Source organism: Gopherus evgoodei, chromosome 8 (genome assembly GCF_007399415.2).
Source record: "Gopherus evgoodei ecotype Sinaloan lineage chromosome 8, rGopEvg1_v1.p, whole genome shotgun sequence".
Lineage (NCBI taxonomy): Eukaryota > Metazoa > Chordata > Testudines > Testudinidae > Gopherus > Gopherus evgoodei.
In genome coordinates, this window is record NC_044329.1 from 97572112 (window position 1) to 97594858 (window position 22747).

The 22747-nt window shown below is 40.5% G+C and overlaps 1 protein-coding gene across 3 annotated transcripts in view; it reads right to left on the reverse strand.

Annotated features, from left to right (window-relative positions):
- Positions 1–11: 11 nt before the first annotated feature.
- The window catches only part of HOOK1 (hook microtubule tethering protein 1), a 47979-nt gene continuing 25243 nt past the window's right edge, over positions 12–22747 (reverse strand). For 2 of the 3 annotated variants that reach the window (XM_030571515.1, XM_030571518.1), the window contains exons 9-22: positions 21289–21455; positions 20546–20686; positions 19194–19395; positions 18362–18472; positions 17894–17981; positions 17755–17815; positions 16380–16520; positions 14598–14685; positions 10754–10788; positions 7362–7444; positions 6032–6135; positions 5587–5688; positions 4396–4464; positions 12–1519 (exon numbers count right to left, since the gene is read on the reverse strand). In XM_030571515.1, coding sequence (XP_030427375.1) covers positions 1352–1519; positions 4396–4464; positions 5587–5688; positions 6032–6135; positions 7362–7444; positions 10754–10788; positions 14598–14685; positions 16380–16520; positions 17755–17815; positions 17894–17981; positions 18362–18472; positions 19194–19395; positions 20546–20686; positions 21289–21455 — 1560 coding nt within the window. In that variant the 3' untranslated portion in view covers positions 12–1351. The remainder of the gene's footprint in view (positions 1520–4395; positions 4465–5586; positions 5689–6031; positions 6136–7361; positions 7445–10753; positions 10789–14597; positions 14686–16379; positions 16521–17754; positions 17816–17893; positions 17982–18361; positions 18473–19193; positions 19396–20545; positions 20687–21288; positions 21456–22747) is intronic. The other variant, XM_030571516.1, reaches the window with a different exon arrangement.

Here is a 22747-nt window from a genome sequence, read left to right on the forward strand (position 1 = left end):
TGGAAAATTCAAAAGGTGCTTTTTGGTAAGTTGTTGATGTGAAAATAGCCATTTTGTAAACAAATGTCAACTGAAGTGTTGTATGGATAGGTGTGAAACAAATTTTTATTAAAGCTACTGTTAAAATTATCTAACAAACAGGTTTAAGGAAAAAGAGTGTCTATACATCTGGGTATAATGCTTAAATTATCCCAAAGTACAAAGTTTGGTTTAGAAGTCATAAAATACAGATAGTACATAATCTGCAGTATCCCAAATTACATTTAATAAATTTAATGATGCAGATCAATTTCACACCAATCCATCTAGCTATGTTCATCTTCCGAGGTCTGGAATACCGGATGTCTTCTACCTTTATCTTTTCCATGACAATCTATGTTACTAACCATGTGCAAAGATCTCTCCATTAGCCTGTCTGCTTGATGTGATTAGTTCACAGTAATTAAGAAAATATATAAAAACCTGAGGAATGAGAGAGTGATTTGTATGCGCAAAGCTGTTTAACTGAACTGAATACATATTAGGGATTTCCCCCCTCCCAAAGACTGTAATAAAAATTATATAATACAACTACATTTTAAAGGTGGTGTTTTTTTAAAAAACATTATTGACTACTACATTAATTCAAACAGACAGACTTTTTGGATTTAGTGAATTCAGCACGTTAAAGACAGGTTTTTCTTAAGAAGTATATACACAAATTTAAACAAATTAAGTAGTTACTATTTTAAGTAGATTGAAACTTTCTGCTTCTTGACTGAGATAGTGATATATCTTCTGTCTTAAAAGTTAAGTCCTGAAGTCACTAAACAGTTTTGGAATGCCAAAATGCTCTTGATTCACAAATGCATCATTTTAAAACTATGGACTCTTCTAGCCAAAGGATTGATTTTTCTTTATGTTATAAAGATCTAACAAATATACCTAATGTTATCAGTTTTCTGATGTTTTCCAAAAATTGTTGTTCTGTTAAAAAAAAGTCAATTCCAGACTAAAAATATTAAATATAATATATATTGCCAATTTTTGTATTTATATACAATATACTATGAAGACAAATATAACTCTTTAAAGCTGTGCTTGTAAACACATACTTCAGTTATTCAAATCTACTTCCATCTAGGTGCTGCTTTTTAGAAAAGGTTGCTGGTGCAACAGTCTTTAGTAGACTACGTGTGCTGATGATTTTTAGAAACCGTTCACCAAATTAATTTACTGTTGTGTATTCAATAAGTTTTGATGTTAAAATAGCTGAAGCCCAGCATCACAACCTCTTTCTCGGTCAGGTAGTTACAATGGAAGCCACAAAATATTTTTAAGGACACTTTAGTGTAAACATTTCCTTTGCGGTTTAATCCGATGTTGCATTAGGTACTTTAATAGAGAGACTCCGTCTGGCATTGGTGACATGTCGTTGCTGTGCTAGGAAAGAGCGTGCAGGAGGGCATGACCCAGGGTCTTTGCAGGTACTGCTACCCATCAGTCTGGATTCCATACTGAGCTTCTGGAAAGCCAGGCTCTGGGAAGAAATAAAATAAGCGAATGAGACATCTTTTTCACATCAAATGTAGCTGAAGTTTTGCACTGCATGTCCCAGTTCCATTTTCCATTCCCTGCCCCATCCCTGGCTTTCAGTCAAGTTTCTTTCCCCTCATCACTCCCAGTCTTCTTGTTTCAATCCACTCCTTTCTTTTCCCTAGCCACATGGGGGAACTGTGAGGGTCTTAAGCATGCTCAATGAAAACAGAATCTTAAGCAGCTAAATCTCTGAAGTCTAAAATCTTCTCTATGAGCACGTGGGAATTGAAACATTTCAAAGGCTTATCACTTAGCCAAATTTGAGTGGATTTTCACGGAGACAGCAAAAGGCATATTCCCTAACGCAAAGGCCATCCCTGTGCCGAAGTTCAAGATCCTGCTCCAAAGCATGGGGGTACTAGAGGTTCTCAGAGGAAAGAGAGAGAGAGAGAGAGAAACACTGCGAAACAGAATAATAGAAATGTAGGGCTGGAAAGGACCGTGAGAAGTTACTTAGGCAGGACTGAGGCAGGACCAAGTATGCCTAGACCAGTGGTCCCCAACCTTTTCGTCTGGCAGGTGCCAAACGAAGGACCATGGTGGTGGTGGAGCATCCGCCGAAATGCTGCCAAATTTCTGCAGCATTTCGGCGGAGATGCCTCTTGATGACGTCGCTGGCGGCAAGTGGTGTCATCGAGAGGCGTCACTGCCGAAATGCCACAGAAATTCGGCGGCATTTTGGCGGATGCTCCACTACCGGTCAGGATGCGGGCGCATTTAGAAGCCTCTGTTGGCGCCATGGCGCCTGCGGGCACCGCGTTGGGGACCCCTGGCCTAGACCATCCCTCACTGGTGTTTGTCCAACCCGTTCTTAAAAACCTCCAGTGAAGGGGATTCCACAACCTCCTTTGGAAGCCTACTGCGTAACTACCCTTATAGTTAAATATTTTTTTCCTAATATCTAACCTAAATCTTCCTTGCTGCAGATTAAGCCACTGAAGGAAGAACAATTACTTCTTGTTCTTCCTTTAGTGAACATGGAAAACAATTGATCACCATCCTCTTTACAACAGCCCTAAACATATTTGAAGACTTATTAGGTCCTCCTTCAGCCGTCTTTTCTGAAGACTAACATGCCTGGCTTTTTTAAACCTTTCCTTCACAGATTAGGTTTTCTAAACTTTTTATCATTTTTTGTTGCTCTCCTCTGGACTCTCTCCAATTGGTTCACATCTTGCCTAAAGTGTGGTGCCCAGAACTGGACACAGTACTCCTGCTGAGGCCTCACCAGTGTCAAAAAGAGACAATTATCTCCCATGTATTACATATGACACCCTGGTTAATACACTTCAGAATGTTATTAGCACTTCAGAATGATATTTTGCAACTGCATTGCTCTGTTGACTCCTATTCAATTTGTGATCCACTGTAATACTCACATTTTTCAGTAGTTCTACTGCCTAGCAAGTTACTCCACATTTTGTAATTGTGCATTTGATTTTTCCTCCTTAAGTGTAGTTCTTTGCACTTGTCTTTACTGAATTTAATCTTGTAAATTTCAGATCAATTCTTGAATTGGTCAAGGTGGTTTTGAATTCTAATCCTGTCCTCCTAAGTGCTTGCAATCCCTCGCAACTTGGTGTCATCTGCAGATTTCATAAACATACTCTCCACTCAATTATCCAAGCCATTAATATAAATACTGACCAATACCAGAGCCAGGACTGATCCCTGTGGAACCCTGCTAGATGCACCCTCTCAGTTTGACAGCAAACCATTGATAACCATTCTGAGTATGGTCTCTCAACCAGTTGTGCAACCTTATTGTAATTTCATCTACATCATATTCCCTAGTTTGCTTATGAGAACATCAAGTGGGACAGTATCAAAAGCCTTGCTAAAAATCAAGATAGCGCACACCTTCTGCTTCTCCCCACATCAACAAAGCCAGTAACCCTGCCAAACAAGGAAATTAGGTAGCTGTGGCATGATTTGTTCTTGACAAAGTCATGCTGACTATTCCTTATAATCCTATTTTCCTCTAGGTGCTTACAAACTGATTGCATAATAATTTGTTCCAAGATCTTTCCAGGAATAATTCCCTGGGTTGTCTTTGTCCCCCTTTTTAAAAACAGCTACTATGTTTGCCCATCTCCAGTCCTCACCTGTTCTCCATGAATTCTCAAAGAGAATTGCTAATGGTTCAGAGATTGATTCAGCTAGTTCCTTAAGTACTCTAGGATGAATTTAATCAGGTCCAGCTGATCTAAATATTCTTTAACTCGTTTCCCCATTTTGGCTCGCATTCCCTTTCCCCTTGTTGTTAACATTGTTTGTGTTGAGTATTTCAATACCATTTGAAGCAAAATTTTTTTTGAAACTTTGTTCTTACAAATGACTGAACTGTTTTGGCTGAAATTTTTTTCCCAAAACCAATTCAGCCTAATTCAGACACCCAGTATGCAGAATTTGAGTTAAAGTTTGGCAGATAACAAAAAAACTTGTTAAGCAACTGAAAATACAAGTTTCTAATGGGAAGTGTCAGGCAACCTTAATACTAGGCGGTGCTAATAGCCCCACCTATCATATATATTATTGTTTTAGAAAAAGGCTATTTTAGCCTTCATCCTTGATGGTGCAAAGATAACTGTAGATAAATGGTTTTTTCCTTCCATAGCTAATCAAATTCGTAACACATCTAAAAAAGTAATCCAGGTCTCAAAATCACCTAAGGAACATTCAGTGAAACAGGCTTTAAGTATGGAACAGATCAAGATGGCAAGAAAATGACAGTTTCAAATTGTTTATAAGCTCATCCTAAGTACTTCTGACTTTTAAGTTACCATACTGACAGACAAGTGGAATGTTTCAACTCACCTTGTTATACCATGCAGATACAATTAGCTTTTCTTCATAATCACGCAACTTGGCAATCTTACATTCACTCTAGAGAGAAAGATAAACAGATTTAGAAATAGACAAGGGAATCTTAACTACTCAGAAGTTCTGAAAAGTGTAGATAATTATATATACACTTTATCAGAGTCCACTCTCGATAGAGGACTTGACTGAGACAAACAACACAGTAGTGTGATATACAAATACTGCAACTAAAAACAGCATAAACAATTATATGGATTTTCAAAAGTGGCTATCAAAGTGATGAAACTGTTTATTATTATAATAGACTATTGCAAGAAAAGGAACCACCCTTACCACAACAGATGGATAAAATTTTTAAATAATGCATCATTGTAAACAGAAAAGCTTTTTGTGGATATATAATCAAGAGTATGTTCAGTGCAAATATTTCAGAAAGTCATAATTCCATTGCATTAGCAGCCATAAATGAGCAATTATCCCCACTGATTTAATAATCTAGGGTCCTAGTCTACTGTCAGTACACAGAAAAGTCAATGGGAATTTTGAGTGCAGAACAAATGCAGGATCAGGCCCTTAAAGATTTAAAAACTGTGTTTAGAAATTTTATGTTTACCCAAGTAGCTGTCACTAGGAACAGCATTTTTAGTATAACCTGTGTAATATTTTAGTGTCTCTAATATTATTTTAATAACTCTGTTACATGTAATGAGTTATGTATTTTGATATAGACTAAATTATACTTAAAAAGTCACACTTTCCATTCAACAATGCATGGTATTATACAGATTTCCAATTGCCATAGTGCACTGGTAGCACTATAGTTAAACTACAGTTTACTTCAATTCCCTCTGAGAAGTTTTAAATTCATACACATTACTTTTCATAAGGAATAAAGCACTTAACCTTAAAAATAAACACCTTTTATACACACACACACACACACACACACACACACACACACACACACACACACACACACACGAACAGTCTTGACAGATTCACCTCAGGATAGAATGTCAGCAAATCAAGGTCAAATCTCTGTGCTTGATAGGTTGAGCAGTTCGAGTAATAGAAAGGCAACTGAATCAAAGAGACTCTTTGCAGTGTCTCACATACAAGTGAGATTTCCACTTACGACATACAATTGGATTTTAAAAAGAAAAAACAAGAAGAGATAAGTTTTACCTCCAGTGCTTCAATTTTTTTGTCTCTCTCTAGTAGCTGCTTTCTCAGCAACATAATTTCTGCTGATGCTGGATTTAGTTTGGGGTCTAAGGTTTTTATCACCTGTATAAAGAAAATGAATATGTTTGATGTTTCATCTTCAGCAACCTCACATCTCAGCTGGAAATAAAACATGCAACAGTGAAATTCAAATGAAGGACACAAGTATGACAGAAGATGGCAACTAATAAGGAAGTGTTGTTAACAGCTTTTCATATTTGGGGTTATAGTCTATACTATGCTGCATGTAAGTTACAATAACTAAGCAATCTGGCCTAAAAATGTAAGATAAAACCACTTTTAATACAGGATATTTGAGAAGCCTGTCAGCATCACTGATTCATAGAGGTGGGGTGATGGGGAGGGGAGAGAAGAGAGTTTATTTGTATTGAAATATACCACTCACATTTCTTGCTTTCTCCAGGTACATTTTATATCTTTCTTCCATTGCTTTCATGTCTTCATCTTTTTTACGCAAAGCTGACTCCAGCTCATCAATCTTTTGAGCTACTTAGAAAAAAAAAATTAAAAACACCAAAATGACAGGGACTAGGTATTTCTAAAGCTTCATCAATATTCTGCTTGTATTACTCCTGGGGGAATTATGCACCACTGTGCAATGCAGAATTTTGTGGAAATTAATGTTTTTTGCACAGAATTTTGTTTCTCCCACAAAAATGGTCTGTAATGCTGCTGGCTGCCACTAGAAGCTGCTGGACCCAGCAGAGCCCAGCTCACATATTGAAGACACTGCCAGAGGGAGTGGGAGAGCTAGAGAGAGTTCCCCACAAGCCTTGAGGGAAGGAGAGGGCGGCGTGCAGGAAAATCTCTGCAAGCCCAGGATAGCGCATTAGGCTGTTTCTCCTTCTGGATCCCGGGGCTTTATGGGGTAGGGGGATTGGTGTCTGGGCTGGTGGGATCCCCGCAGCTGGGCTCTGGGAGGGAGGTGGTGCAGGTATCTGGGCCGGGTGGGGGCCCACAACTGGGCTCTGAGAGGGGAAGTGTGTGTGGATATTTGGGCTTGGGGGTGGGGGGCATGGCTGGGCTCTAGGAATTAAGGGGGTTGGATGTATTGGCTGGGGTTGGTGCCCAGCCCAGCTCTGGGGGGAAGGGTATGTGAGTGACTGGCCCCCCCCAGTTGGGCTCTGGGGGAGATGGGAGCAGAAAAGCAGCAACTGTGTTGTCGTAGGGTTTTCTTTAACTCTTCACTCTTTGGGGAAATTTTGTGTGTGTCTGTATTGTTACAGACATACTTGCTGACAGGTCCTTTGAAATAAATTACCAAAATAATTGAAAGTGGCGTGATTATGTAGTGTTATTTTAATAAATACAATTTGCAGAATTTTAAAATAGTCTGCACAGATTTTTTAGGCGCAGAATTCCCCCAGGAGCATTGTATTTAGGATGTAATGCCTTAGGCTCCTGAAGAGTTCTAGGCCATATCAATATTTCAGTGTAATTTAGAGAGAGATAGATGATAGAGCAAGTGAGAAGTTATTTCCAAGAAATTACTTATATTTCATTAGCACTAAAGGTCCCAAGACTGAAGTCCTATTGTAATAGACAAATATGCACACACTCGCGCGTGCACGTACACACTTATTTTTCTGTTTCAAGTTTACCTTAATTTTCCAAGTTAAACTGGTATGAAAATGGTATCTTGTGCATGGACGCAATTATGACTACAGAGGTACTTTTCAGGAGCAAATATTATGTAACCTCATGCAGATACTTACAGTTCTGATTTGCGTCTGGCTGGAGCTCTGCAAAAAGTGCTTCTTTTTTCTGTAACTCATCCTGGACTTCATTCAGTTTTTCCCTATGGATTCAGAGATTTGATACAGAGGTTAGGTTAATGCAGGGGCGGGTAAACTTTTTGGCCTGAGGGGCACATCGGGGTTCTGAAACTGTATGGAGGACCAGGTAGGGAAGGCTGTGCCTCCCCAAACAGCCTGTCCCTGTCCCCTCCCACTTCCCGACCACCTCAGAATCCCTGACCCATCCAATCCCCCTTCCCCGCTGCTCCTTGTCCCTTGCCCACCCCCTCCTGGGACCCCCTGCCCCTAACCACCCTTCCCAGAACCCCACCCCCTATACAACCCCCCCTGCTCCCTGTCCCCTGACTGCCCCAACCCCTATCCACATCCCCACCCCCTGACAGGCTCCCTGGGACTCCCATGCCTATCTAACCACCCCTTGCTCACTGCCCTGACTGTCCCCTGAAACTCCCTGCCCCTTATTCAACCCGCCACTCCCCACCTCCTTACCATGCCACTCAGAGCAGCAGGACTGGCAGCCGCACCATCCAACTGGAGCCAGACATGCCGCCGCACTGCCTGGCAGGAGCTTGTAGCCCCGCCACCCAGAGCGCTGGCGGCATGGTGAGCTGAGGCTGCAGGGGAGGGGGGACAGCAGGGGAGAGGCCGGGGGCTAGCCTCTCCAGCTGGGAGCTCAAGAGCCAGGCAGGATGGTCCCGCAGGCCGGATTTGGCCCATGGGCCGTAGTTTGCCCACCTCTGAGTTAATGCTAGCATCTCACACTCTAGTAACTGAAAACTTGTGTGAAAATTCTTCAGCGTGATGATAAATATATTGAAAAATGATACAGGTAATAAGGTTTGTTGTTGTTGAAATATCAAACCATTCTCTCAACTGAACATAAAAAAGTATTAAAAAAAGTGAAAAAAGTCATCACCCCTGAGCTGAGAGACTTGGAAAAAGGCATATTTAACTCCAAACTTAAACAAGAGCACACTATCCTCCTCTGGAAAGGGACTATAGAGGTTGAAAGGAGTTCTTTCAGGAAGCTGAGGGGGCTGTGGCAGTGACAAGAAAAAAAAAAGTAGTCATGGTTATAAAAGAAAAACTGTCCTAGAAACAAAGGACAATTACATACCTGTACAGCACCTGTTGTACTTTGAAATGCATTGTTCACATATACATTCCACTGTAGGTGCTTGTGCACCCAATGCACTCAAGTTAGAGACTTTTTGCTACCAGTAACAGCAGGCAGTGCATGCAACCCTGCTAGCCTCATGCCCGAAGCAGAGAATATAAAGGGGCACTGTAGCAGAGTGATTACCCACTCCTGCCCTTCGGGGCTTAAAACAGCCCAGCAGAGGGCTGTGACTGGGGCAAGAAGCCTGGCTGATTGGGAGAAAGCAGGCTCAGCTGTGGCCAGGTCCCAATCAGGCCCAGCTGGCCCCTATAAGAAGCTGTGAGCCAGAAGCCCAAACTGTCTCCCTCTGCCTGTAGAGAGAGAAGGCCTGGCCACAGGAAGCTAGAGACAAAGTACCTGAGTGGAGCAGGGCTGGGGACAAGCTGAGGAGCTAGGGTGCTCCAGCCTAGAAAGCCCCAGGCTGCAGCCCAGCATTAGGTTAAAAGGTACTGCGGGGTTACAGAGGGCAGCCAGGGGTAGGCCAAGGCAGCAGGTCCAAACCCTCCTTGCCAGTGATGAGTAGCTGATACTGCAGTCTGCCCCATGGAGTGGGGGCTAGACAATGACTGGCAGTAGCCATATACTGAAGCAAGGTGGGAATAGTGGGTGGGGGTTCTCCAGGAAGGGGAGACTCTAAGACTGAGGGGGTTATTGCCAGGGGGCAGCACCTCATGTAAAAGGGCATCGGGTCCAGGGAGGGACACAGGGGCCAGAGGACAGGTGGATCACTGGCCTGCAGAGGGCGCTCCAGAGCTGGAACAAGCTAATTCCCAGAAGTTACCAGCAGGGGGTGCTGTGGGGGTGAGTCCGCACCTCTATAGGCACACTGCCATGGTGTGATGGGGTGTGCTCCCCACACCAGCCCAGCAAGAGCTGAAGTAGGCGAGGTGGGCCCAACAGGTAATTGGTATGTAAGCAGGGCAGCTTTACGTAGGTAGTTATTATGGACAGGCTCGCCTGTGCAGGAATGGGAAAGAGGCTGTATAAAGACATTTTTTCAGTAAAGATAGTTAAACAAACGGACGCTCAAGAGCAATGGGGAGCTCTAACTCTTGCTGTCAGTGGTAAGAAGGAACTGAGGCAGAAGTGGTGGCCATACCCTTTTGCCAGCAGCTCTGTGTGCAAGGATGGCAGGGGTGCATACACTACCTGCTAGCAAGAGTCTCCGACTCGAATGCCTTGGGCACAATCACTCAAAGGACAACCATCACAATAGTTAAAGAGCCTGTGGTGCTGGGAAGGCAGGGCAGTTTGGTGCAAGCTTAAACAAAGGGGTAGAGCTGTTAGAGAAGATGTGTCCAGCCCCAGACACTACTTTTCAGAAAGTTGAAACTTACATATGCATGTTGCAAAGGTGGGGGATCGATGTGGACAACATTTGAAGGAGGAGAATATGTATATTCACCCTGTTTGCTAATACACTGTTTTCAAGGGATCTCAGAACAGTGATTGGCAAAAAACAAGGCTCATATCACTATGAAGCATAACAGCCAAGTTTTGTGCAGGATACTGTTTGCAAGCTTAGTGAGCTAATTTGCATAGAATCAAACTGGAGCCTGTGGTCAACACACACTGCTCTAAGCAATGGTAGAGGTAGGACGTGGAGCTATGCAAAACCTGGCAGCTTTGGCTGGCATAGGCGAGTGCTGGGGTTTCTAAGCAATAGGGGGCTTGCAGGGTATTGGGTCACAGGAACCTGTTCAGGAAGTGGGGCAAACTAGGTGCAGTTGGCTGCAGGAACACAGGAGAGAGAGGGAAGTTAGAGGGAGCCTTGTGGCCTCTCTTTGCGGGGCTGAGAACAACTGCTCATCCCGGGAATTCCTTCCTGACTGAAATCCAGCAAGGTGAGGAAGAAGAGAAAAGATGCCTGCCTGGCTGACCACTCGACATTGCAGCAATGGCCCTGGGGACCAAAAGGTAGAGTTTCTGCAGCTCAACCAGAAGTGTGAAATTCACACTGAACCACAGGCAGGTGTCACAGAGCTGTCAAATGAGTGACTATCATGTGACACCTGGGAGCCCAGATGAGGTGACTGAAGGACAGAGTGGCAGTTTTAACTGGATTTCCCATCTTTGGAAATAAGGCTGACCTTTAATAGTGCTTATATGTATTTACTGCTTATATCTAAAACTTAAATTAGGGGTCCGTTTCTTTTTTAGCTGTACATAAATATCAGTTAGCTTCACTTACATATGTGCTTCTAACTTCTGCTTCAGCTTGCTGGACTATAAAGGTAAGAGAAGTAAAAATGAATTTAGGTACATAATCCAGAAAACTAAAAATATAACTCTAGGTGCATATACAAATGGGAGCTCCAATTTTTACGAATAGTTTTCTTCAGAAGTTTCACTTTTTGGATACTTTTACCATGTGTATTTTACTGCACAATTCAGAAGTGTAATAGTCTCTATGCATTTAGATAATTTTATTCATATTCTTTGCATCACTCTGACATTCTGGATTTTATAGTATACTTCTTGCTATAGAATCATTTGGCAGCAAAAGTGGAAAGGTTGAGACAGTTCAAAGGAGGAAGCAGAAAGAAGAAAACAAAGACGACATGATTACAAAAGCAGACTTCAAATATTTTTCATTCATAGACTCATAGACTCTAGGACTGGAAGGGACCTCGAGAGGTCATCGAGTCCAGTCCCCTGCCCTCATGGCAGGACCAAATACTGTCTAGACCATCCCCGATAGACATCTATCTAACCTACTCTTAAATATCTCCAGCGATGGAGATTCCACAACTTCCCTAGGCAATCTATTCCAGTGTTTGACTACCCTGACAGTTAGGAACTTTTTCCTAATGTCCAGCCTAAATCTCCCTTGCTGCAGTTTAAGCCCATTGCTTCTTGTTCTATCATTGGAGGCTAAGGTGAACAAGTTTTCTCCCTCCTCCTGATGACACCCTTTTAGATACCTGAAAACTGCTATCATGTCCCCTCTCAGTCTTCTCTTTTCCAAACTAAACAAACCCAATTCCTTCAGCCTTCCTTCATAGGTCATGTTCTCAAGACCTTTGATCATTCTTGTTGCTCTTCTCTGGACCCTCTCCAATTTCTCCACATCTTTCTTGAAATGCGGTGCCCAGAACTGGACACAATACTCCAGTTGAGGCCTAACCAGCGCAGAGTAAAGCGGAAGAATGACTTCTCGTGTCTTGTTTACAACACACCTGTTAATGCATCCCAGAATCATGTTTGCTTTTTTTGCAACAGTATCACACTGTTCACTCATATTAAGCTTGTGGTCCACTATGACCCCTAGATCTTTCTGCCATACTCCTTCCTAGACAGTCTCTTCCCATTCTGTATGTGTGAAACTGATTGTTCCTTCCTAAGCGGAGCACTTTGCATTTATCTTTATTGAACTTCATCCTGTTAATTAACTATTGAACTTCATCCATTCATTAGCTTTACATCTCAATTTAGACTATGAGAACATTTAGAAATTTAAAATAGGTTTATTTTAAAATACATAGTACATATTGTAATATTTTCCTACGTTTGAAATAATTCACTCTGAAACTGTTAGAACAAAAACAAAACTAACCTGCTCTCCCTACCAAAAAAACAGTGCAAATGAAGCCAATTCATAGGATTTCCATCTAAATTTTGAGTGCCCCATAGTTTATGAAAACACTAGTAGTAACTTTGGCCTTGACTGTTTACTAGAAAGAACTGTAGCCTCAACTGGCAGGACTTTCAGCTTCTAAAGGCTAATGTGATTAACTTTAGAAAAAAAACCAGTAGTCAATTATATAATTTGCCAGGGTGATTTATAGGCAGTATTGGTCTTCCCAGATTCTGCAACTAGTAGGATTTGGGGACAGGACTACTTGCCACTTCCACAAGAAGAAAATCTCCCCAATCCCAAAGGGAATAAAAATCCAGAGGCAATTCTGTGAGTATAATTCAGAATCTGAATCACTCTGTTCGGCTTATTCTAGTATAGGGAATTCCTTAGAATGATTAAAGCCTGTCACTCAAACACAAAACGTAAAAACCACACACCCACAATTGCTGTGCTTTGTGTCATAATTTTCACTAGTTTTTCAAGACTTATCAATCATAACCTGAATTTATTACTCCTGAAAGCAAGGATGCAAGTAAATAAAACAAATGTAAACTGTTAATTTTAATTAAATGTTTAAAAAACTATAGTTGTAATCCTAAATAATTACATCACACAAACATGTTTTTGAAGGGGATTGGTAGACAGAAGACATTATAAAACATGTCTTACAGTGAAAGATTCTGAGGAGGTCAATCTGTTTTGTGATCAAGTCTTCCCGCAACCTTCTCTTTAAGACCATCTACCAATACCAAACAGAAGTTTTATAATAAAAAGCTCTTCAGCCCAGCAGACAAAAGGTATAACAAGATCCAACAGCTTGAAGCTGATGCTAGACCAACTCAGACTAGAAATAAGGCACAATTTTTAACTGTGGAGGTTATTAACCATTGGAACAATTTACCAAGGGTCCTGGTTAAGGCTACAAGTCTGTCATAGAAGTCATGGATTCTGGCTAGGGCAGCCCCTGGACCAGTAGCACCAGTTTGGGTGTGTGGGAGGGGGCTCGGGCTAGGGGATGCGGGGGGCACTTACCTTGGGGTGTGGAATTCTAAGTGGTGGAGGGGCTGGGGGGGGCCGCCTCCGCAGCTCCCATTGGCTGCTGTTCCCAGCCAATGGGAGCTGCAGCAGCTGACATGCTTGTGCCCCTCCACTGCCTAGGAGCTGCAGGGACACTGAGCCGGGTAGGGAGCCACTATCAGCCCCACCAACCCACCCCACAGCACCAGCAAGGGGCTCTGTTCCCCAGGACCAGCGGGGATTCCAGGCCACCTGCCCCAGCACCTGTGGTGCCCCTGGACCACTCCCACCCCTGGAGTACCTGTGGTCTCCGCCTAAGTTTAAGTCACAGGTATTTTTAGAAAAAGTCATGGACCCCAGGTCACAGGCTGTGAATTTTTGTTTACTGGCCGTGACCTGTCCATGACTTTTACTACAAATATCCATGACTAAAATATAGCCTTAGTCATAGTGGATTTTCCATCACTGGAAATTTTTAAATCAAGATATGTTTTTCTAAAAGACATACTCTATTTCAAGCAGGGATTAATTCACATGAAGTTCTATGGCCTGTGTTAAACAGGAAGACAGACTACAATGGTCCTTTCTTGCCTTATCTATGAGCCCTCAGGGCCCATCCCTCTTATGAGAGGAAGCCCCCTAAGGATCCATCATGGCAGGAGCAGAATGGCAGGCAGTGCAGCTACTATCCCTGTGGGCACACTGTGACAGTTAACTTGCAACACTTTGCCATGTAAGTTTAAGTGAGGAAAAGTTATTCAGAAGAGTAAGACTGGCTCTAACAGCCCTGCTGCTTTTCCACCTCTGGAGCAAGAACTCCAAAAAAGGGTGTTCAGTAGAGTTGGGGAAATGCAGGTGGCATGCTACAGACAACCCTTCCTTCTTCTGCATCCTGATCCTCGGATTCTGGCTCTATTCTCTTCTCACAGAGCGTACGGAAGCGTTTAAATTTTATGGTTTGAAAAGTTGCATTTCATTTTTAAGTTGCTTAAAATAGAAGTTTTTGAGCTGGGACTTTGCTGCTCTGAGGGGACTCACAGCTCTCCAGTTTGGAGAGACTGAATTTCCCTGTGTCTGGATGCTGTGGACCCATTCCTGTAAAGTTTGGCTTGCTCTAGACCGTCGACAGACTTATCAGGCAGGAAAGTTTTATTTTATTTTGTCTATTTAAAAAAAAAAAAAATCACAAGGAAGATGGACCCAAACCCTGAACAAAGGATTTATTCTCCCAGCTGCAAATTACTCTCTCTTAGGCTAATAAAAACCCCACCAAGTCACAGCTTTGTTGTTGTTACAATAATTATCAGACTGAAAGGGAGAAGGGGCACCATTCTTATTACATTTAAAGAAAGTCTGACACTAAAACACAAGAATTTTGAGAAAATTGGTCAGAGGTCTCCACCTGCAATAAGTCTGAGAACCACTAGCTTTCACTTACTCCTTCTGTCTTGGATCCTTGCTCCTGCAAAGTCTTTTGGAGATCCTCAATCTGTTGTTGCAGCTCTCCAATACGCTCATTGCTTAGCCTGTTAGAAGGTAAAAGAACTCAGTCACTCATCCATCTTCTAATAATCAGGATATGTAGAGTGAAGTTATTCCCTACACATCTGGGTTATAATTCTTCAGTAGGGTTACACAAAATGGAAGTGTCTGAAGTCAATATATATTTTGTTTGTGTATCAGACCTAATGATAGTTGTTGAAGGCAGGTGCTTGGAACATTTACTGGACACTTAGTAGTCCGTAGGCTAAAACTTACTTTTTTGGAGGGGGTGGAAGGGCTGTGTAGGTGGTGGACAGTGCCTACCTGGAGAGAAGGGAAGTGTCTGTGATACCTGAGAGAGTGCTGGGATTCCTGCCCGAGTGCTGCCCCTAGACTCTATTTCAGGGCTTCATCTTCAGTATCAGCTTTTGGAGTCTAATAAATTTGAAGTCCCTCCTCCCCACCCTAACCCCTTCTGGCTGAAGGACAAGGGATGTTACTTGCTATTACCTTGAGCACCCTGCCCCATACTATAAAGCCTCCTGGCTTCTAACAATGGGGAGCGTCTCTACTACTCTCTCTCTCATCTGCTTCTGGCTGTTACATAGGGTGTATACTACTCTAACCCCTCACAGCCTCTACTGCCTCCAATGCTGGTCTGTATTTGGAGCTTCCCAAAGCAGCAGCAGTGAACTGGACATGCTTCTTGTCCATATAATCGGTGCCCACAATGTTCTAAACAACAGGCATGAAAACTAATGAGATTGATGATCTTTAAAAACATAAGGGCTAGTGTGTTTTTTTAAACAAAGACTTAGACTTCAGATGTTGATGGCACTGGACTCCCAACTGAGCAGGGAAAATTTCCTTCTTGGAAGTGGTGGATAGAAGATTGCATTTTTCCCTTCCTGCTGCAGATGATTTATCTGATACTAAAATATTAAGTATTTGGATACTTTATTGGGCAGTCTGGTAAGATTGTATGAGCTGATGTATTTTGTTTTGAAGAAACCTTAGCTTTTGGGCTGAGACAATGCAAAGTTTCAATCCCATTCAAAAAAACCCCTTGTAAACGTGTGGGAATGAAGAGGGAATAAGACTGGAACATTTTAAAAAGTGGCCTACATATAGTCTCCTGTTTGTGGATCTCACACGCATATTCATAGGTTTTCAGCAAAAGTGTTTGCAGTACTCTTAAAAGTTTTAGCAACTTAAACTACTCCTCAATTGTTTTAGCCTAAGATAAACTTCATTCACCATTAACCAGTGGAGAAATTCACCCAGTACCACAACTCTGGCTCCCCAGCCAAAGGTCTACAGTTTGAGCAATGTAAAACTATGGTGACCAATTTCTTCACTCACTCTAGGACTACCAAAGATGAGTCCTAAAGAATATCCTCTTCAGAGAATACCAAAGCATGGAGCAGCCATATTTGGCCTGCTGACATCTTTTTTTGCAGGTTTACACTTTCTACACTCTTTGTCGTTTCCGTACCCCTTCCTCTTTGTAATGACTGCATCAATGCTTCCATTAGCCAAAGGACAGGACAAGTGGTTACCTCCAACTAGTGTTGGATCAGCAAGGCAAGTCACACTGCCTCCCTTCTAAGGTTTCAGTCCTGAGATTATTCTCTGTAATGCGATTAGCTGCTGTTTTGTCTAACTGGTGCCTACTCCAAACTGCTCTCAGGTTTATAAAAGAAGATAAAAAAAGAAAAACAACAGGAAAACAAATCACCTTTTCTCTGTTTCCAGTTCATTCAGCATCCGATGCTTTTGCTCTAGCTTTTCCTGGAGTTCTACAATACGTTCATTTTCGGAACCTTCTTGTTGCAAGAGAAGCATCTTGTTTTCATGCTGCAGTCGAATAAACATTTCTCTATGGGTCAAAAACAAAAAGTCTCCATTCTGTGAAGAGTTTATATAAATAGTTCTTGACTAACTAAAAAGAAAGTAATTTTGCAGAAGAGATGGCATTCCAGTTCACTAGGATGCCAGTGTACTGAAAGTTCTTCAATAAACACAAGTGTCATAGTACAGTATTAGCAAAAACACCTGAAACAACCTCTCACCCTGAAAAAAAAAAAATTTCATCAGGTAGTGTCATACTGACACCTTCAAAGATCATCAGCAAAGTTGGAACCTATAGATCCAACACTCACACCTCTTCCACTTGAGCTAACAGAGTAACTGATAGGAACAATCATCCCTTATGTGGGCTAGAGGGGGATGAGGCACTCTGTCAGTGAGTTTCTCAGCTATTTGCTGATAGCAAAGGCATAAGTCTCAGGAATCCTAAATTCCATTCCAGGCTTTGGAAGGGAGTGTTCTCCAGTGGGCAGAGTTCAGCCAGTTTCCCCAAAGCTTGACCCCTTCTGCTACACCCCACTCTAAACTGTCCCAGTCCTGTCTCTTCCCCACCTTTGTCTTCTTGTCCCAGTCCCATTCTCCTTGATTACCCTATCCCAGTGTGCACCTGGGCTTATCATCCTACTCTCAGTCTCCTGGCCCAGCCTGTCTTAGTATCTCCCTTTGGTCTCACTGTGAATCCCAAGGTGACGTACTTCCCTCAGCCTCATTCTTAGAAACTGCTGAGCTTAAAAAAAAAAACAAAAAAAAACCCACAACCCTGTGGCAGACACCTGCATATAAAGTTTCAGTTCAAAAGGTTAAAGATTGGTCAGCTGAAAACAGGGTCTTATAATGGGAAGTGTTGAGCAAACCTAATAGGTGGTGTTACCACCAAGCCTATAATACTATTAGACTACTTCTAAAAGTCATCTTTCAATTCTTCTATGAGAAGAAAACACATTTACTGTAGTATTAGTAAGACATATAACACCACACCATTCAGGGCTGAACGTGCACTTTGCAAGTTTTACATGATTGCCTATCCTTGGTTCTGCCAGACTTTTCATATAACCATGGCAAGTTCTTAACCACTCTGCTTCAGTTTCCTCATTTGCAAAATGAGGATACCTTCCTACCTTATATAGTGTGTTGCAAAGTTTAATTTAATGTCTGTAAAGCATTTTACTAGTACCTTCCCTATAAGAACATCAAAATGCTAGTTTTTTAGTTGAGAACAAAAAAAAAACAAAAACCAAACAAACCTGTATTCCACTGGTAGAATTTCAGCAGCAAGATTCTCATGACTTTTTACAGCAGATGCATCTGAAAAGACATGACAAATTGACAAATTCACTTCCAGATAACATACCAATCTATTTTAAAAAAACATCAAGAAAGTACCTGCTTGAGTCAGGTGATCCTGCTGCATCTGAGAACACCGGAGCTCTTCATTCGTTTCTTTCAGAGCATCACGCTGTACTATAAGTCTCTAAGAAAAGGTCAAAGCATATTTAAGGTAGAAATAAGACAAAATTGTTTCATGTTGGCACATTCCATCAGGAATGAAAGATCTATCATTTATAACACTATTTTCAGGACATGAGTTAAATGTTGAAGGCTTCTGATAATGTTTATACCAAATACTGACCTATCAATTTCCAAATTACAAAGACCAGTATTTTAAAGCAACTATATATAATTTCTAGTGCTGAGTCTCATCCCTGTGGTAGCACTATTGATGCCTAAGAGCATCTGAGAAATTATTCTCAAGATGATCACAGTGAAAAATTCTGGCCAGGCCTGCGCACAAAATAAAAAATCTGAGAGACTTTCTAGTGAGTTTGAGTAACACGCATGCATGAGACTTACCTCTTTTTCTTTGAATAAAGCTTCATTCTTTTCTTCCAGTCGCTTCAATTCAAATGCTAAAGTATCAGCTCTTTTGGACTCCTCCGAAAGTCTGTTATGAAGCTCCTGGACCTTGAATAATGAGATAGAACACACACTAAATATAATGCTTAAGATTTTATTAATATAATTTTTTTAAACTCTGGCACTCTTATGGGTGGGGAAAAAGTGGGCTGGATTAAGAAGAGGAAGGAGATTATGTTCAAGTAGTTGTTATTTACATGGTCTCAGAAGCCTAATAAAGTAGGTTTCTATGGTTGTTGTAATTTAATCAGAAATAAAAATGCATGTGTCTTTTTGCTGAATGCAACCACGGTTCATCTTGGCCAGCAGCATTTTTTCCCTTAAACGAAAGACACAGGAATTCTGATGACTATTTTGGAACTTTCAGAAGCAAATTGTTGTGCACTTCCAAAAATGAAAACAAGATATTTTTAAAAAGGATTTTTTAATTCAGTAAGACAGTATATCATATCTAGAGGATGTCAGCTACATATTAAACAAAACAAGACACCTAATCACTACTTCACTCAGTGAACTGATGGGTTGCACACTGTGCCATAAACTGCAGGTCAAGAAATGACCTCAGTTAAGCCAGTTGGTGAGAGTTTGGAAGGGAAAAGGGGAGACTGAGAGTATATTGCAGAGCTGGAAGTTTCTTTATAAACAGTCTTGACACCAGCCTCAACAATTGTTAGATCAAGCAGCCCAATTTTGATCAGTCAACTGTAATTATATTTAATAAAAATACACCTGAGAATAGTTAAGATGTTGAGTACAGTTGTTGCCTTACCTGCCTTTTGTATGTTTCCAGCTGAGCACGTGCTGCATTTGCCTTCTTTAGCTCTTCCTCTAGGCTGACTGTATTATGCATATACATCAGGTTGGTGTCTTGCAGAGACTTCACCTGTCGGCGGAAGTCATTCAAGTCCTCCAGTTTTTTACGATACACTTCAACTGTTGACTCCAGTTTACTTGCCTTATCTGCAAAAGTTCTACAAGAATAAAAACAAAGTATGGAAACAGTAAGATGTATTTTTCACACAAACAAACTACAACAAAGCAAATCAATAAGTTCTGCCCCCATCTGCAAGCATGGCTCTAATTAGCTTAGACAGGGAGATGCATGCATATATCCAAGGCTAGAGTTATGTCCTCTGTGTAAAACGAATGCGTTATTTTAATTCTTAGCTGTAGTGTTGATATGGACTCATAAATGCAAAGTTTAGTTTTAAAAGTAATCATTGTGGAGGTGCAGGCCCACAAAAGTGTGTGCAGACATATGCCTTGTAGGCAGAGACAGTATATTAAATGGCCCCATAAATTCATGATGGTGTTGGAGTTAATACAAGTGAATTATGCCCTAGGCTACAGATTGATCCTGCAGCTGTGTAAGCCTGCAAAATACGAGTGCCTCTATCTTGCAGGAATAGGTACAAAGCTACAGTATATTACTATACAGATAGGTTTTGGAGATCATTATCCTATGGGTATTTTTGCCAGGAGGCATGACCAAGGAAGACAAATTGATCAGTTCCTTTTAAAAGGTATACAAGACAGAAAGTGTTCTGTCCAAATAATATCAAGGTATATGATACAGAAATGGATCTTCATTTTACTGGCACAAAAGAATTAAACCTTTAAACTAAATATTGAGTCACTTTATTGTCTGGCATCTTACAAAGTTAAAAATTAGCATAGGAGTAATTACAAAATCCAGTCTCTTATACTTAACCTGATGCTCTTCTATGAACCTTGATACAGTGTAAGATTGGAATATATTTTATTTTACATTGAATGATCTGTTAGAACAATAAAAGAGTAACTTTACATTATTATATTTCTAGAAATATGATAGCACCATATTCACTTTCTGTACTTTTTAGTAACCAGTTTAGTTTACATACATGTGGGAGTCTTTTGTGGAATAATGTTGATATGCAGAGTACTTATTGTGGTCATAAATTTACATTTCACCCTCCAGTTCTATTTTTCACTCTGGTCCTTTTTTTCATTTAGTTTTAAGTTTGATTGTTGTAAGACAAACTGTGTAATTTTATACAGAAATGTCTATCTTTAAATATGACGCCTTGGCATTATCATTCAGAACCTTCAGTCTGAATGGTAACTATGTTCACTACATACCTAAGAACGTCAATTTCATCTTTTAGGGCCCTAGATTCTTCTGCCAAACAGGTCAACTCATCATTTCTATGTTGCAGCTCAATCAGTTGTTTCTCCAGATCTTCACAGTGAACACGATAATCATCCTTTGCAGCTTCAAGCCTTTTGTAAACAAGATGTTAAAAAAATGTAATTTCCTATCTTTTGTTCCCGTAACTAATATGATTCACTTTTTGAAACAGTAAAACATATTCAAAGTACATAAACGTAGCAGACACAGAATAAAAAAGATAGTGAAAGCCTGGAAAAAACAAGTATTGTCACGGGGCTATTTACTACACACATACTATCATATGAACAGATCTGTTAGTTTACTGTGTTAATATTTTACTCAAAGGAGTTTCTGGTTAATTTATAACTGCCATAAAAGAATGCGTGAATCACTTAGACCCAATGTTGGATTTTTATTAGTACAAATCACCACATGAAACATGTACTTCAGTTCTTATCCTTAGTCCTGCCTTTCTCCCTCCCATTAGAGCTCACAATATTTTAGAAAATGGTAGAAAGAAAAGGGAAAGCACTAAACTATACCTTTAAAAATATAGTTTATATTAATTCAGTGACAGAGAGAAGCTTTCAGAATAGTGAACAGAAAAGTGAACTGAGAAGGAAAATCCTGCATATTTAGAAGAAACTCCCATCACATATGACACAACAACATTTTGAGAGAGGATTAAATAAAGCTGCAAGTTATATTGTACCTGAAGTTTTCTTCCTGCAGTTGTTCTAGCTGCAGCTGTGCATGGAAATACTTTTTTGCAACAACAGTATTTGGATCATCAAGGGAGCCATCTAACTGGTCTAATCTGTCATTCATGACCTCATTTTCAGACATCAAGCTGCTTTTTTCATCTTGAAGGGCAGCCACCTAGTGCGCACAACACATCATCAAGTTTGTAGGTCCCATCCAATTGCCAAGAATAACCCAAAATAATATATTATAAGATGCTACCAAATAATTTGTTTGTTACATAGAAGTTGAGCATTTGAAAAATTTAGAAAGTGATTTATAAATACCCTTAAGTACTGAGCTGCTTTAGAGTATGAAAGTTGTCAACCAAGGAAGTGTGCCGTTTTTTGTTTTGTTTTGTTTTATAAGTGAAAACTCTCTTCTGGGGCATGCAGAATTGTAATACATATGAGGGGCAACTGATATTTCCAGATTTTATGAAAACAAAAGGAAACAAATATGTTATGATTACTTCAATAAAACTATGCCCATAGAAACTGAACAGAAACAACAACAGTAGGATGAAGAGTATTTCCCATTTGGATTGTGTACTAACAATAAAAAGCAGAATGGCACTGGCTAGCACACTAACATGGCATGGCCGTGCATTCAGCCATGGATGGTTGTGCAAAAAGCAGGTCCAAGAGCCATAAGCTAATAAGCAGACACACAAAAAATCCTAGACAGCATCATATAGGGCATGCATTTTTGTAGTGACTGAACTGGTTTGACTTTGAAAGTGTTCACAGCTAAGCAAATGGGAACACAACATTACACTAAGTTGGTAAGTATATTAAAACAGCCATAAAATGGGCAAGGATTAAAAGACGGAACCCTTAAGCTCTTTCTAGTGAAAGATGTGTTAATTTTAATACTTCATCAAACATCAGAGCATATAGCATGTGTTAGTTAACTGGCACTTTAACAGTAGAATGTGCTCTTTGGGTTATGTTTTCCTGAATTGTAAAGGAAACCTACCTTTCTTATATTCTTGGAAAATATCAAGGAAGACTGAGACCTTACAAGTGAATTTATTAAGAATTAGTTTAAACGAGAACGGTCAGTCATTATTATGACTTTCAATACATATGCAGCATACCATGGTGGCAATATTTAATAAGATATAAAGTTAGCATAATAATCTGAGGCAATATTAAAATATTTTTTTATTTATCCATGATTATATCACAATTTAAGTGCCTATAATTAAATAGATGTAAAAGAAACCAACAGCACTCCCCCACCTCTTCACTGAGTACTTACTTTAAGGTCCTATTCTCTGAATATCTGGGAAGCCAACTTACTGTATATTTGCAGATCTAGAGCAAATCTGTGCCTTAAGAGTCTTTTATTATTCCCTGTACAAGGCCTAATCCGTCTTCAATCATGGAGACGGTACACACTTTTAAAAAGCAGGATGTTTATTAACT